Consider the following 15,970-nt stretch of genomic DNA (forward strand, 5'->3'; position numbering starts at 1 on the left):
TCAGCTATTGAAAAATAGCAGATCCACAAGCTCATAGCACGCCACCGAGTGGCGCGCCACGAGCTTGTAGGTCTGCAATTTTTCAAAAGTCGTGAAAGTGTGGCACAAATCTTTGAATATATATTTCAGAGCGGACATTTTAAACTAAAATGTTGGCTTCTGGGGGAGTCCCTGGAACTACATATTTTGAGATGGGGGTCCGTGGCCCAATAGAGATAATTCTGGGGGTCCTTGACATGAAAAAGGTTGAGCACCACTGACATAGAAACATGAAACCGCACCTGGGGGGACAGGGCCTTCTATGTTTCGGCCCCCAAACTCTGGAATGAACTCCCCAACCATCTCAGAGCTGCTCCCTCTCTCCTCTCTTTCAAAACCTCACTCAAAACCCACCTCTTCAAAATAGCTTTCCCCAGTTGACGTCTCGTTTATCCTTTTATCTTTTTAACCCTGTTATCTGTTATGTTTTACTTTTTTTTCCTCTCTCTCTTAATAAAGTCTGTTCCTAGTGTTCCCTTGTAAAGCGCTTTGGGTATTTAGTGCTATATAAATCTGACCTATTATTATTATTATTAGTAGTATGGGTTTTTCTCCAAAATGTTAGGATTTAGAAGACTTTAGTAGGTTTAAAGTTGTTGTTAAACTCTTCCTCAGTTTGCTGGGGACCTCCTAGAACGTCCCTGGACCGCACATTGAGAACCAGACATATAGATCTACAAGCACACGGCACGTCGTTTGTGAGCTTGTACAAATTGGCCTTCAGGAACAACAAGCATGTGAGGAATTGTGTGAAAAGAACAAAGCTTGTTAGTGCTCACAATGACCCTCTCATCAATGTGTAGAGTGGCCTATAAGCGTATGATACAAAGTACTTTGCTGTGTGCGTTTACCATCTACCTCAGTGGTTCTCAACCCTTTTCATATCAAGGCCCACTATGTACAGATAATTCACCATTTGATGACATCTAGCCTCTCGGACCCAAAACAATATTCTGTTATCGTTGGATAAGATGTTGTCCACATGTCCATGCTGTATTGATGTGGTGCCATTAGGAGAGACAACAGTCAAATGTTGATCAAAAATAACAATTCCAACTCTTGAGAGCGTAAAATGAAACCAAAAAGACCCTCTCTCAAGAGATAAAAAGATCTATAAGGGTTCTATTCGTTACCAACTTTATCATTTATCTGGGGAGATCCTGGAACCCCCTCAAGGACCACTGGTTGATAACCACTGAGCTAGAGAACATCCTATGCATGCATGGAACGTGCAGCACTTTTTAATTGGTGCACAAAGCTTTTTTTCCCCCCTTAACTTAACCCATTTTGGACTGAAGTCGATTTAAAAAATGTCTTCTAATTTTTTTTCCTATGTCAGTGGGGCTCAACCTTTTTCATGTCAAGGACCCCCAGAATTATCTCTATTGGGCCACGGACCACCCCATCTCAAAATATGTAGTTCCAGGGACTATCCCCAGAAGCCAATATTTTATTTCAAAATGTTCGCTCTGAAATATATATTCAAAGATTTGTGCCACATTTTCACGATAAAAAAAAAAAATAGCAGACCTACAAGCTCGTAGTGCGCCACACGGTGGCGCGCTATGAGCTTGTAGGTCTGCTATTTTTCAATAGCTCAATTATAACAATGTTTAAAACACTAAAATGGGTAAAATAATGAAGAGAAAAGTCTGAGCTGCCATCAACACATAATGCATGTTTCATCTTCACTCAGACATCCAGCGCCACCCTGTGGGGGAGAGGAGGCATTGTTCCAGTGTTGATGCTTCACACCAAATGCAGATGGTAAGACAATGAAAACTCCATGCATGGGACACTATAGTATGTTTTCCCACAAGCTGTCGATGTAGAATTCAGGGGTGCCCAGAAGATCACAAAGGCTTTGCAGGTAGACCACATGACATGCCCCAAAATATATATATATCAACTACTATATAAAACTACTTGAATTAAGGTGACAGATTGATTAAAAAGAGCCTTTCATCTCAAACACACAATACAAATGCAATACAAAATAATTATACAAATAACTACGAATTCCATTTTCCTCTCTCTATTTCCCATTCCAAATGTGTTTGTCTTATAGTATGTAAGGCCAGTGCTGCTGTTTTCAGCAATGGGATGATACTTTTTTGGGGCGAGTAGATCATTGTGAAAGTAGCTCTCAAGTCAAAAAGGTGTGGGCACCCCTGATGTAGATCATCCAAGTATTTGAACAGGTTTTTCAAAAAAGTAAAAAGAGGCAAAGAAAGTTTAGGGATAAGGATAGGGGCCGGGGCCTAGATATTCATCATAGTACTGGAACATGGATATATGAAAGCAATTTGCCATGCTGTATAGGCCCGCCGCGCAGGGGTGCCCAAAAGGTAGATCGTGATCTACCAGTAGATCACAAAGGCTGTTCAGGTAGATCACATGACATGCCCCTAAAGATTTAATTTAAATATTTGAAAAAACAATTTTTGGCATCTGCCTGAATTAAGTTGACTTGATTGATTGACATCAACAGGGCCTGCTGTGCACTCAAAAAATGCATTACAAATTTAATAAAAATAAAAAAATAATCTGCCCCTCTATATCAAGTGCATTTGTCTTATATGCAACACAAAATCCGCTAGTTCAAAGCCATCTCAGGTACATATTTAAACTATTTTCAGCAATGGGCTAATATCTTTTGGGGTGGGTAGATCTTGTTGAGCTGGTCATTTTGAAAGTAGCTCTCACGTCAAAAAAGTGTGAACTGTAGGAAGTTTGTGTAGATTTTAAGCAACATCAAACATTCTCAAAATGGTGTTGTCTCAGACTATTTGTGTGGGGTTCTTTACATTTAAGGCACTAAATAATTTGAACTTTTTTCTTATGACAATGTTATGTTCACCATATGACAGCTATACGGTAGTTCTTTAGAGCATAAATACCTTGAGTGTGAGGCTGGTGTTGGGCTGCTGTCTTTTATCCAGAGTCAACACACCCATATATATATATCATATTTAGAGCACTTCTGTATTCTTGACAAGCTTTATGGAGTTGGTTTCCAGAACAGCCTTTGCACCTGCCCCGTGTTCAAAAGCAGCCCCTCAGGCGACATACCAAAGCCTACACGGGTCGTGCAGTCGACGCGCTGTGATTGACAGCCTAAACATACAGCCCATAACCCTCTAAATATATGGCTGTGTTGACTCTGGACAAGACAGCAATTAACCTTCAGTTTGTTTCTACAGTTATTACCTGCGTATGAAAGACATGATTACAATACTAGACACCAATGCGTGCACTAAACTGTTTAGTGCATGCATTGGTTTTGTGCAGAGAAAAAGTAAAGGGACCAATATTTTAGTGACTAAATGGTCACTTTACTTTCTCTGCCCAAAACAGTCATGTACAGTCATGAAAACAGTCATGTACAGTCATGAAAACAGTCATGTACAGTCATGAAAACAGTCATGTACAGAGCATTGCATACTGGCTTGTGCTCCCCCCCCCCCCCCCCCACATTTGACTCCAACAAGAAATAAGACCTACATTTTATTTCAAAAGGAAACTCAAGGCAGCAATAATCAGAAAGGAAATTATATTAAATTGGGTTCTTATATTTTTCGGACTGACAAATCTGTTTTTTTTTTTCTCTTTTAGTTATTTAGGTTTGTTCAGTAACATGGATCATGCTTTACTGTATTTTATGATTTGTATTGTGATTTCTGCTGTGGAATGCAATGCACTTCCCATTGCAGTCAGAACTGCAGCATCACTCCCAATCTTCCGCAGTCTGAAAACCCACCTTTTCAGACTCCATCATGGCCCACAGCACTTGCCCTACCCCCTTAGATAGCATTTCTGTAGACTTAGATATCATTTTATACAGACTTATAGCCCGTTATGTAGACAGCACTATAATTTCATTGTATGTAGTCATAGCACGTCAGTATAGTATATAATGTATAAGTTTCATTATATAGAAATTCCACTGTTACTTTCTTAGCTTAAGCATGATAAATGCTTTTTATGCGATGTATTCCCATGTTTTTGTTCTTGCTTAATCTAAATCGCTCTGGATTAAGAGCCTCTGCTAAATGCCTAAATTGTAAAATAATAACTAAACTAAAAACACCAGCATATGACGTTGCACCCCATCAGGACGGACAGTGAATCCAATCCCACCGACATGACAGAAACGGCACTCATTCTCAATCTAATCAAATTGTAACGTGTAGAATAGAATGAATACATAACTACAAATAATGTGTGAAGTAACAAAAACATTTATTAGGTCAGGACTCAAGTAACAAAAACATTAGGCAATAACCATTCCAAAATTCAAAATAATTTCCACAAATGCAATAGGCATGAATTAACACAAATGCAATAGGCATGTATATTATAAAGAAAAACCCAAGTCAGTCATCTTTTTTTAACAACGGTCCCCGCCATATCTTTTTAACAACGGTCTCTGCCATAACATCCACCTCCAGCTCCTATCAGCGTCGCTCCAATCACCACCTGTCGCCGCCGCCGCCGCCTCCTACACAAATACAAGGGGAGAGAGAATTAAGTCAACATGCCAGCAATCAAGAATAATAATAAATGTGCCAGATATGGGGAAAGCCTAATTCAAGATGTTGGGGGTAAAAAAAAAAACACAATCTATACCTCTTCCGCCACCATATCCGCCGCCACCTCCATATCCTCCGCCTCCCCTTCTTCCTCCACCTCCTCCTCCACCGCCGGAACGACCATTCCCGGCATCGTCCACACGGATCGTCCTGCCATCAAGACTCTGAAAAGACAAACCCATTTTATTATTAACAGTCAGCAGTCTTTTTGCCTTTTTTTAAAATGGCTACCAGAGCAAGCTAGTCATCATCTGTGGCAACAATCCATCAACTCACCTGTCCGTTCATTGCGGCTATCGCATCCTTGGCATGTTCTGGGTTTTCGAACTTCACGAAGCCGAAGCCACGAGACCTGCCTGTATCCCTGTCCTTGATCACATCAACTGTAGACATGGGGGAAATAGTAATACAAAATCAATTTTAATATATAATAAAATATAAGATAAATTACAGCACATTAATGAATGTGTGGTTGCTCATTATGGATTACGAGTAGTTTTTTTTTTTACCTTTGGCAATTCTTCCGAATTTGGTGAAGGCACCCTCCAGGGACTCCTCATCGGTGTCGAAGCTCAGCCCTCCAATGAACAGCTTTCCCTCGTCGTTCGACATATTTTGTCTAGAGAGAGAACACAAAACGGTCACATAATTGCTTTAGTTTATGTTCAAGGAGCCAAGCAGTTGAAATAACATCTAGGTCTATGAAAAACAGGTAGCCAGCATGTTAAAACCTACCGGTATTAATGTATGTTGGATGTTTGAAAATGGTAGACCTACAACTTAAAACTCACTAGGCCTGCGGGTCGTTTTGGTGTAATCAGTGGGACTGGGGCCAGGTGCGTGTCAGGAGCAGCGTGGTGCCACGATTACACGCACCCGCTTCCACTCCCACTGATTATTACACCGACACGATGGGAAATGTCTGAGAAGCAATGTTTAACATGTGGGAACTTTTTGGGAAGAAAAGTGCAAATGAAAACTACATTTTAGGGGTGGAGCTGGTGGGGGTCAAATAAAATAATCTCTAGTAAAAAAAAAAAAAAAAAGGCAGAAAGAAGATATACTCGTTTAGAATATGCAAATACGTTTTGAAAGTAAACCTCAAAGACGAAAAATGCACTTTAGGGAGAGAGAAAAAAAGCCAATAGGCTACACTTTAGAAATGGTGCATTGTTCCGAGAGCATTCGGCGCCCGTTAGCATGTCGCGTTGGTCGACGAGCCCAAATGAGAATTCAAAGCCAAAAAAGAAAGAAACCCCCCCACGGCCCCACCAACGTACTAAGCCCAAAGTCACTTATAATAAGCAGACAATGTGGATGGAATACCGCATGGGTTTCAGAAAGCAAACATTAATTACCTTCAGTTGGTTTTTCAGACGATACTGCGGTGATGACTAAGGTCTTGCTGCTGCTGCGTGCGTTGAGAGCGAACTAAGGAGGAGGAGGAAACAGGAAACGGTGTGATTTCGTCCTCTTCTTCTTATTCTTTTGGTTTTATGGCATTTGGCAACCAGTTTATGGTGCATTACCGCCATCTAGTGATCGAGCTCTTGGATCAAACACCCCCCCCCCCGACTCAAACGTATGAATCATCTATAGAGGGTTTGCGCGTGACATCATCATCAAACCCGGAAATTATGCAGGAATGCCTGCTGAGTGGCAAAGAAAGTACTTTATGTCCTTGACAGCCCAGACATCCAAACAGAAAAGTCCTATCTGATTGCATTAAACAACATTAAACAATGTTAAACTCACTTTGCATGTTGCTTTGCCACTCACTTTAAGCATGCGCATTCGAGTCCCAATTAACCCATACCTACATACAGACAGACACGCCACACGCGCATACACACACACACACACACACACACACACACACACAGACACACACACACACACACACACATGCACAAGGACACAAACATTATGGGTGCATTTATGTTACAATCACAAGCCTATGACTCATGTCTTGACTTGGAATCATGAATGATACAGCAAGAATGTCACTCAGCAGCAGCGTCTCTGATAGCCATATTCGTTCACACCACGGTGCTCAGGACTAGGCGTAGTCTCATATGGTGGCATAGACAGTACAACAGGGACAGTACAACACCTCGCAAGTCCTTCTGCCTCATACCACACACACAAATACACACACACACACCCACACACACACACACACACACACACACACACACACACACTCACTCACTCACTCACTCACTCTCTCTCTCTCACACACACACACAAACACAAACACAAACACACACTTTAAGAATGTATATATGTCCACACAAAGGAAAATGCACAAGGACACAAACATTATGGGTGCAGTTATGTTACAATCACAAGCCTATGACTCATGTCTTGGAATACACACACACACACACACACACACACACACACACTTTCTCTAACACACCCTTAACTAAACTATATCCTGTCAAGCACTGGACTGTTTCCCTTAAGAACTCTAATAGAAGTTGAACATGTACGTCTTCTTTCCCCCATTCTTAAAAGACCCTCTAATGTTATGTCCTGCACTCCTATGTCCCTCATCTGAGTCCCTCATCGCCTTCCTCTCTGTCTCATACCCTCGGCAGTTCATAAGAACAAGGGCAGAAGGTTCCCATAACGACAGTGGGTGCCCACCTTAGAGTATAGCCTATATATTTTAAGGTGCCCACCCGCCCCGCAACTTATTATTGGCTTGTTATTTTGCCAGTGGGTGCCTAAGCTCTCAGGCACTCCCGGAGTTGACGCCCTTCTTGCATAAGAACATGTTCCTGACACTCCTCACATAACCCAGACTGATGTTTCCCTATTAATGCCAATGTTTTATTTAGTCCACTGCATGTGCCCTAAACCTTAATCTAGTCAATACTACTATTTCTTCTTCTCTGTCCACGATACACACTCTTTTAACTTTGACACAGCATTTTATAAATGTCTCCCTTTCACCTCACTATCCCACTGCTCCTGCCACATTAGATTAACTTTCTACCAAATGATACACTTTACCACCCCTCTCTCTAAAGCCTTTCTTAGCCAACTTATCTGCTTTCTCATTCTCGATCACCCCTACATGCACTGGAACCCATACAATTTTGAGCTGACCACCCTTTTGCACTAACCTTGTAATTACCTGGAGAACTTCATATAGTAAACCTTGACGGCAACTTGATCTCGAGACTTGCTAGGACTGCTGCAGAATCTGTACAAATTACAACCCTAGCCAATCTCGCTGTTTCCACCCATTTTAGTGCCACCAACACCCCCAACATCTCCACTGTGTACACCCCTAGCCTATCAGTTGTCCTTCTATTGAGTTTCTATTCCCTTTGTCCCTCTAAATACACCAATAAATCCGTCTGGGAAGAGCCACCCATCGACTAATCTAGTGTTTCTGATCCAGAAGAACACAGTTTGCCGGCCACCGCTACAGAGCTGACAATGAGGTTATATCTTCCCTTTCTTCTCTGGAGTCCTGCCTCAAAGCAGACCAGAGGTAGAAAACTGCAATGTGGACATTTTAATCATAGATATGTCAGTCTATGCATTTAATACCATATATGTTTAATACAATGACTCATTTTTGAAATTATTGTAGGCTACAAAAGGTAATTAATATATATATATATATATATATATATATATATATATATATATATATATATATATATATATATATATATATATATAGCAGTGGTTTTCAACCCTTTTGCATCAAGGCCCATTCTTTATTGGGTATTTGAGCCATGCTGTATTGACGTTTGAGAGATTACAGGCAAAACTAACAATTATTCTACATTCTTTAATTGTGTAGAATTCTCGCAAATTAAGTAGGCCTAAAATGCACATGTCTAATACTAATGTAACTCTAGAGAGCGTAACATGAAACCAAATGGACCCGCATACGGGTCCATCTGGTTTCATGTTACACTCTCGAGAGTTAAAGATCCCTAGTGGTCCATTTGGTTGCCATAACTCTCCATCATTTAGCTGGGGACCACCTGCTGGAACCCCCCCCCCCCTCATTCCTCAACGACCACTGGTTGAAAAAAACCAGCTGTTTTATATAAGGATGGATATAAGGAAGACATCAGTAGGTGGCGATAATGCACGAGTATGTTTTCCAACCGCCAATAAAACCCGTGATAAAACCCAAAAGAAGAATAAATCACACCATTTCCTGTTTCCTCCTCCTCCCCAGCCTCAGTTCGCTCTCTCAACTCACGCAGCAGCAGCAGCAAGACCTTAGTCATCACCGCAGTCTCGTCTGAAAAATCCAACTGAAGGTAAATTATGTTTGCTTTCAGAAACCAATGCGGTATTCCATCCACATTGTCTGCTTATTATAAGATACTTTGGGGATTTGTACGTTAGGTGTGCTTTTCATTCTTTCATTCTTTTTTAATCGTCGGCGGCGGCGTGCTCATTTGGGCTTGTCGACCAACGCAGTGCTCTTGACTGGGGCCCGACTCCTCTCGGGGAACAATGCACCATTTCTAAAGTGTATTTAGCTTTATTTGGGCTTTATTTAAGAGGGAACTAAAGTGAAATGTGGGTTTTGGGGTTACTTTCGAGATGTATTTTGCGTATTGGGGCTTTGGGCTTGCTTTCTAAACCTTTTTACTAGCTGACTGGGCGGCTGGGCCGCACGCCCGCACGGCCCGCGTGGCCCGATAATGGAGCCTACGTAACGCCGGTTGCTTCTTTCCGCCTTTTGCTTTTGACTAAAGATTTAGTTTATTTGACCCCAACCGGCGCCTCCTAAAATGTAACCTCGCGTCATCACAGGGCTTTCCAAACTAAAATGTAGTTTTATTTATTTTCACTTTAATTCCCAAAAGTAAAAAAAATAAATAAAAAATAATTAAACATTTCCATCGTGTCGGTGTAATCAGTGGCCTGGGAGTGGAACCGGGTGCGTCACCGTGCGTGTAATCGTGGCACCACGCCGCTCCTGACACGCACCTGGCCCCAGTCCCACTGATTACGCCAATGACCCGCAGGGCGCAGGCCTTGTGTGTGTGTGAGCTTGTAGGTCTGCCATTTTCCCTACGCATTATACCGTTAGGTTTAACGTGCTGGCTACTTGTTTTCAGACTTGTAGTTGCCGAGTCATTTCAACGGCTTTGCTTATTATAGCTCCTTGATGAGTTTTAAACTCTTGTGTAATAATGCACATTTGCAGCGTTCATATAAACTAAAACAATGTGACCGTTTTGTGTTTCTCTCTCTAGACAAACCATGTCTAACGACGAGGGCAAGCTGTTTATTGGAGGGCTGAGCTTCGACACCGATGAGGAGTCCTTGGAGAACGCCTTCACCAAATTCGGAAGAATTTGCAAAGGTAAAAAACCACTCTAAATCCATAATGAGCAACCACACATTAATTTGGTATACTTTAATCTTATATTTAAATTTCCGAAATTAAAACTACTCTTAATCCATAATGAGCAACCACACATTCACTCATTTGGTATACTTTTATCTTATATTTAAATTTCCCGAAATTAAAACTACTCTTAATCCATAATGAGCAACCCACACATTCATTCATGTGATGTAATTATTTATCTCATATTCATTTTTTCATCGTCTACAGTTGATGTTATCAAGGACAGGGATACAGGCAGGTCTCGTGGCTTCGGCTTTGTGAAGTATGACAACCCAGAACATGCCAAGGATGCGATGGCCGCAATGAACGGACAGGTGAGTTGATGGATTGTTGCCACAGATGATGACTAGCTTGCTCTGGTAGCCCATTTTTTAAAAAGGCAAAAGACTGCTAACTGTTAATAAAATGGGTTTGTCTTTTCAGAGTCTTGATGGCAGGACGATCCGTGTGGACGATGCCGGGAATGGTCGTTCCGGCGGTGGAGGAGGAGGTGGAGGAAGAAGGGGAGGCGGAGGATATGGAGGTGGCGGCGGATATGGTGGCGGAAGAGGTATAGATTGTGTTTTTTTTTACCCCCAACATCTTGAATTAGGCTTTCCCCATATCTGGCACATTTATTATTATTCTTGATTGCTGGCATGTTGATTTAATTCTCTCTCCCCTTGTATTTGTGTAGGAGGCGGTGGCGGCGGCGACAGGTGGTGATTGGAGCGACGCTGATAGGAGCTGGAGGTGGATGTTATGGCAGAGACCGTTGTTAAAAAGATATGGCGGGGACCGTTGTTAAAAAAAGATGACTGACTTGGGTTTTTCTTTATATATATGCCTATTGCATTTGTGGAAATTCATTGCCTATTGCATTTGTGGAAATTATTTTGAATTTGTTGAAATGGTTATTGCCTAATGTTTTTTGTTACATGACATAATAAATGCTTGTTGACATTATTTTTTGTATTTCATTCTATTCTACACATTTACAAATGTATTAGATTGAGGAATGAGTGCTTTTTTCTGTGCAGTCATGTCGGTGGGATTGGATTCACGGTCGTCCTGGTGGGGTCTAACGTCATATGCTGGTGTTTGAGCTGCTTTCTTTTATCCAGAGTCAACACAGCCATATATATACATTTAGAGCACTTTGGTTCTGTATTCTTGACAAGCTTCATGGAGTTGGTTTCCAGAACAGCCTTTGCACCTGCCCCGTGTTCAAAAGCAGCCCCTCAGGCGACATACCAAAGCCTACACGGGTCGTGCAGTCGACGAGCAGTGATTGACAGTTTAAACATTATAACCTTAACCTCAGTAAACTTAACTTGCCCGGGGCTGTGTTTTATAAACACAAGCCCCCCAGACGGAAGTATTGAGTACATTATTATTGACATGCCCTGGGTTTAAAGTAATCAGTTTTGGGCACGAGTGTTTCATAGGGTAATTTAATCGGTGCAGATTTGCAAAAAATCTTTTTCAGTCTTTAGATTTATTTTTATAGCTTTAAGCCTTCTCTATTCATGTGCTTTAAATTCCTGTATAATATATATATCAATAACTACGATTTGAATATGTCGCTATGAAAGATTCACTAGATCTTTGCATGTGTTTTAAGTAACTAACTAGTACAGTGGACTAATGACTGCAACATACCTTGCCAGCCTCACACTCGAGGTGCACTAAAAGAACTATAGTTGTCATATGATGACTTTGTTATAAGTAACAAAGTATTTACAGCATCCTAAATGTACAGATTCCCCCACACACAAAATGCTGAGAACAACCCCATTTTGAGAATATGCATTTAATGTTTAATGTACAGTTGTACAAACTCCCTACTGCATGGCAAATTGCTTTCCTCGCTCATATTTCTTCTATATTCCAGTACTATGAATATCTAGGCCCCTGGCTATTATTATTTTTTTGCCTGTGCCCTTATCCTTATCCCTAAACTTCTTCTGAAAAACCTGTTCAAATACTTCAAATGGCCGCTCTACATTGACAGCTTGTAGATCGGCTAGTTGCCACTGGCGAAACTAGTGTCGCATGCATGGATTTGGTGTGAAGTGAACTAGCATATTGCAGAGTTCAACACAATGGAACAATGCTTCCTCTCCCCCACAGGGTGGAGCTGTGGATCAGAAAGTGAGTGAATGAAGGTGAAACATGCATATGTTGACGGCAGCTCAGTCTTTTCTTTTCATTGTTTCTGGTTAAGCCAAGAAGGAAAAGAAAAGTATCTTCCACCAATTTAAAAGTGCTGCACATACTATGCATGGATAGGATGTTCTCTAGGCTCAAGGTTCAACATTGCTTTATCAGTAGCAGTACCCAATGCTATTTGTTGATCAATTGTTATCAACCAGTGGTGCTTGAGGGGGTTCCAGGTGGTCCCCAGATAAATGACCAAATGGACCCTCATACCGTAGATCTTTAACTCTTGAGCGACCCTGTAAGGGTTCATTTGGTTTCATTTTACACTCAAGAATTAATTAGAATAGTTATTTTTGTTTATTTGACTGTTGTCATCTCCTAATGGTACCACATCAATACAGCATTGGACATGTGGACAAAGTCTTATCCAACGATAACAAAATATTCTTCTTAGTTTTGCGTCTGAGAGGCTAGATGTCATCAAATGGTGGTCCGTGGTCCGTCAAATGGTGAATACTATAGTGGGCCTTGATATACCACTGAGGTAGATGATAAAAACAGTGTTCATTCAATTATGAAGAAGGGTGATAACAAAATGATTATGCACGCGCAGTCACGCACGCACACAGGAAAGACAAGTATTTTGTATCATACTATGTAGATACACTTATAGCCAGGCCACTCGACAAATTGGTTTAGAGAAATGTTCTTTTGCAGAGACATGTTAGAAAACTATGACACAAGACTGCTTAAATAAATCTCCAATGAGAGGGTCATTAGGTCATTGTGAGTAAACTTGTATAAGCTGGACAGTTTTGTGAGACAGAACAAGCTCTGTTGTTCTTTTCACACAATTCCTCACATGCTTGTTGTTCCTGAAGGCCAATTTGTACAAGCTCACAAACAACGTGTCGTGTCGTGTGCTTGTCACATGCTACTTAAGGCCTTATTCATAGTCTGGATTCACGGTGGTGAGGTGACCACCGCTCCGGTGGTGAGGTGACCACCGCTCCGGTGGTGAGGTGACCACCGCTCCGGTGGTGAGGTGACCACCGCTCCGGTGGTGAGCTGACCACCGGAGCTGAAATAACGTTGAGCGGTGGTGAGTAAAAACAGAGAGAAGGGCTGGAGCGGTGGCGGTGGTTTGCTCTTCACCGCGGCTCAGTGACGTCATGTTGTAGTTCGGTGGTCACCTAACCACCGAAAATCCAGACTATATGTATGAGGCCTTTAAAACGCTTTTGCCTTATAGGCCTATAGGTTTTTAATGGTACCCCAACTTTCAACCTCACAATCTTTTATGTTATTTGGATGACCCCAAGGATCATAAAAAAACCTTGAATGAATACCAATTGCTTATCTATTTAGCTTAGATTGACTGTCCTACAACACCCACAGACCCAGGCCTTACAACACCCACAGACCCAGGCCTACAACACCCACAGACCCAGGCCTACAACACCCACAGACCCAGGCCTTACAACACCCACAGACCCAGGCCTTACAACACCCACAGACCCAGGCCTACAACACCCACAGACCCAGGCCTACAACACCCACAGACCCAGGCCTTACAACACCCACAGACCCAGGCCTTACAACACCCACAGACCCAGGCCTTACAACACCCACAGACCCAGGCCTACAACACCCACAGACCCAGGCCTACAATATCACATTTATTTTGTTAATGGCTTTCATTCACATCTTTATATGAAGCTATGTTTGTGAGAAATATGTGCATTCACACAAGCACATTATGTTTTACTGTAAAATCCATAGGGTCATCGTTCTATAGGCTGCAGGCCTTCATATAGTTTGTCTGATCAGCACCTTGTCTGTAAATGCAAAACGCTAAGCCAAGTTTGTATACCAATACCAATATCAATGGTAGGTTGGCCTACTAATAAGCTGTATCATGAAAACCAACTCGCAACCTGTCGTGCCAATAATAGGTCTGAGCCCGATTGGCAGGGCTGTTGTCTTGGCTGGGTCTTGGCTTGACACTTGCAATGGATTCAGAATTATGGAGAAAAAAAAACTAGTGTGACCTTAGCCTGCGCTCCATTCCATCTCGAGTTTATGAACCGGTCGGGAGCGGTCCGAGCGGATGATATCGCTACGTCATGTTGTAGTATTGTTTTGTAGTCATCAATCTTCCGGAACTTCCTTTTCCCTCAAACCGGTTTTTCTCAATAAAAGCTACAGGCTATACGAGAGCTTTTATTGTTATTCTTCCGGTTTGAGGGAAAAGGAAGTTCCGTTTGATTGTTCCTGCCTGGTGATGACTACAAAACAATACTACAACATGACGTAACGATATATCATCCGTTCCAGACCGCTTCACACGGTAGTTTTGGAACAGAGACCTGCAGGCTTTCCTCCGAGGTGGAAAGCCTGGTGAGGCGAGGTTATCACATGCTATACTTGAAGTAGAATTTAAAAGAAAATGTTGCCTGAAGGCCTAAAGGTTATTATAGTAATGGTACCCCAACTTTCAGCAGCTGTCATAGTAAATTCTCCATGGGTTACTAGACACCTTCACAAACACATTAGTGAAGAAATCTAATGGTAAGGAATTTATTCTCAGATTGGACATTTTCTCTGATACAATTCCCAGACTATCTGCATTAATGTTTGTATCATCAGGGGTAAATCCTTGTGACATATCATCGTGTCTAGGGGTGTAAAGGCTCATTCATAGTCTGGATTTTCTTCTGTGGTGAGGTGACCACCGCTCCGGTGGTGAGGTGACCACCGGAGCTTAAATAACGTTGAGCGGTCACCGGTGGTGAGTAAAAACAGAGAGAAGGGGCCGCGGGCGGTGGTTTGCTCTTCACCGCGGCTCGTGAAGTCACGATTCCCCATGGCTGGGAAATCGTGTACTTTTGCATCAAGCCCAGGTATATGGGTGACATCATGGCTCGAGCCCAAGCGGTGATATTCTAAAAATGTGGGGATGCAGGCTGAGGATGAATGAAATATAGCAAACTAGCATAATGGTTTTGATTTAATCTGCACTATAGGCATGTCATGGTCCCCCCCCCCCCCCCCTGAGAGTGCTTGTTTGACAAGCTTATTGAAGAGTTCCAAGAGGGTTTAGTGACAGGGGAAATCAATCAATTAATAAATCATTCAATGAATCAATAGTTTACGTGCATCACGGTGCATGCATGCAGAAGTAGACAAAATTATATCCAACTATATACTGGCCCAGAACTGGGTCCACCGCCTGACCCTGCAGTCTGTACGCAGACCAACATGTTACATTACCATTTTAGGGTACTAAATAATTTAAAATTGTCTCATTGTAATGCATTTCCACATTGTATTTTCGCATTCCAATGTTGGGTTTGGAAAATAAAATGTAAGACTAGACTATTCCATGTTGTTTTTGTTTTGGAAATACAGTCAAAAGGGTCAAAGTAAAAACCTGCCAGTGATGCTGACCCCTCCCATTCATCCAATCAGGCGTCAGTGAAACACATACAGGCCCCGCCCACTGACACTATTTAAATCGGTTGCAGTCCTAAGCAGAGCATTTCCTGATTCAGTTCATCATCTCTCAGCTCACCAAGCAGCAGCAACACCTTATCACTGCACTCTCCTCTGAAAACCAACTGAAGGTGATTGATTACTGTGTCCTGCCTTCTGAAACATATGCATTATTCCACATCTCTGCTTATTATAAGTGACTTTTGGCTTGTAGTTTTGTTAAGTTTGCTGTTAAATATAATTTTATTTCTTTGCATTGGCTTTGCTTCGTCAGGCTGTATTCTTCTCTGGGTTATAC

At 41.9% G+C, this 15,970-nt stretch overlaps 3 protein-coding genes across 5 annotated transcripts in view; 2 read left to right on the forward strand and 1 right to left on the reverse strand.

Annotated features, from left to right (window-relative positions):
• The window catches only part of LOC308326311 (uncharacterized protein), a gene marked incomplete at its 3' end in the record, with an annotated part of 57,947 nt that overhangs the window by 23,000 nt on the left and 18,977 nt on the right, over window positions 1-15,970 (forward strand). The window lies entirely within an intron of this gene.
• LOC308325253 (RNA-binding protein 3-like) lies at window positions 4,261-6,110 on the reverse strand. Of its 2 annotated transcripts, none has more exons than XM_080777728.1 (5): window positions 5,990-6,110; window positions 5,141-5,250; window positions 4,908-5,014; window positions 4,669-4,795; window positions 4,261-4,537 (listed from the first exon to the last, which is right to left on the reverse strand). In XM_080777728.1, the coding sequence occupies exons 2-5, from the start codon at window positions 5,241-5,243 to the stop codon at window positions 4,512-4,514; spliced, it is 363 nt and encodes a 120-aa protein (XP_080633854.1). In that variant the 5' UTR covers window positions 5,244-5,250; window positions 5,990-6,110; the 3' UTR covers window positions 4,261-4,511. The 2 variants fall into 2 exon arrangements, with proteins under 2 accessions (XP_080633854.1, XP_080633853.1); XM_080777727.1 differs by having other exon boundaries at window positions 4,261-4,540.
• Window positions 8,797-10,980, forward strand: LOC308325819 (RNA-binding protein 3-like). 2 transcript variants are annotated; one of them, XM_080778516.1, is made up of 5 exons: window positions 8,797-8,929; window positions 9,878-9,987; window positions 10,243-10,349; window positions 10,459-10,585; window positions 10,712-10,980. In XM_080778516.1, the coding sequence occupies exons 2-5, from the start codon at window positions 9,885-9,887 to the stop codon at window positions 10,738-10,740; spliced, it is 366 nt and encodes a 121-aa protein (XP_080634642.1). In that variant the 5' UTR covers window positions 8,797-8,929; window positions 9,878-9,884; the 3' UTR covers window positions 10,741-10,980. The 2 variants fall into 2 exon arrangements, with proteins under 2 accessions (XP_080634642.1, XP_080634643.1); XM_080778517.1 differs by having other exon boundaries at window positions 10,715-10,980.

Source organism: Protomyctophum bolini (assembly GCF_963924005.1).
Source record: "Protomyctophum bolini genome assembly, chromosome: 12".
In the NCBI taxonomy this organism is placed as follows: Eukaryota; Metazoa; Chordata; class Actinopteri; order Myctophiformes; family Myctophidae; genus Protomyctophum; species Protomyctophum bolini.

Bases quoted from the DNA above. Each gene is read 5' to 3' on its own strand.
- LOC308325819 (XM_080778516.1), top strand. From the start codon at position 9,885: ATGTCTAACGACGAGGGCAAGCTGTTTATTGGAGGGCTGAGCTTCGAC. The intron at 10,350-10,458 runs GTGAGTTGATGG...TTGTCTTTTCAG, and splicing joins TGGCCGCAATGAACGGACAG to AGTCTTGATGGCAGGACGAT. The intron at 10,586-10,711 runs GTATAGATTGTG...GTATTTGTGTAG, and splicing joins CGGATATGGTGGCGGAAGAG to GAGGCGGTGGCGGCGGCGAC.
- LOC308325253 (XM_080777727.1), bottom strand. From the start codon at position 5,243: ATGTCGAACGACGAGGGAAAGCTGTTCATTGGAGGGCTGAGCTTCGAC. The intron at 5,015-5,140 runs GTAAAAAAAAAA...CCATGTCTACAG, and splicing joins ATTCGGAAGAATTGCCAAAG to TTGATGTGATCAAGGACAGG. The intron at 4,541-4,668 runs GTATAGATTGTG...GTATTTGTGTAG, and splicing joins CGGATATGGTGGCGGAAGAG to GAGGCGGCGGCGGCGGCGAC.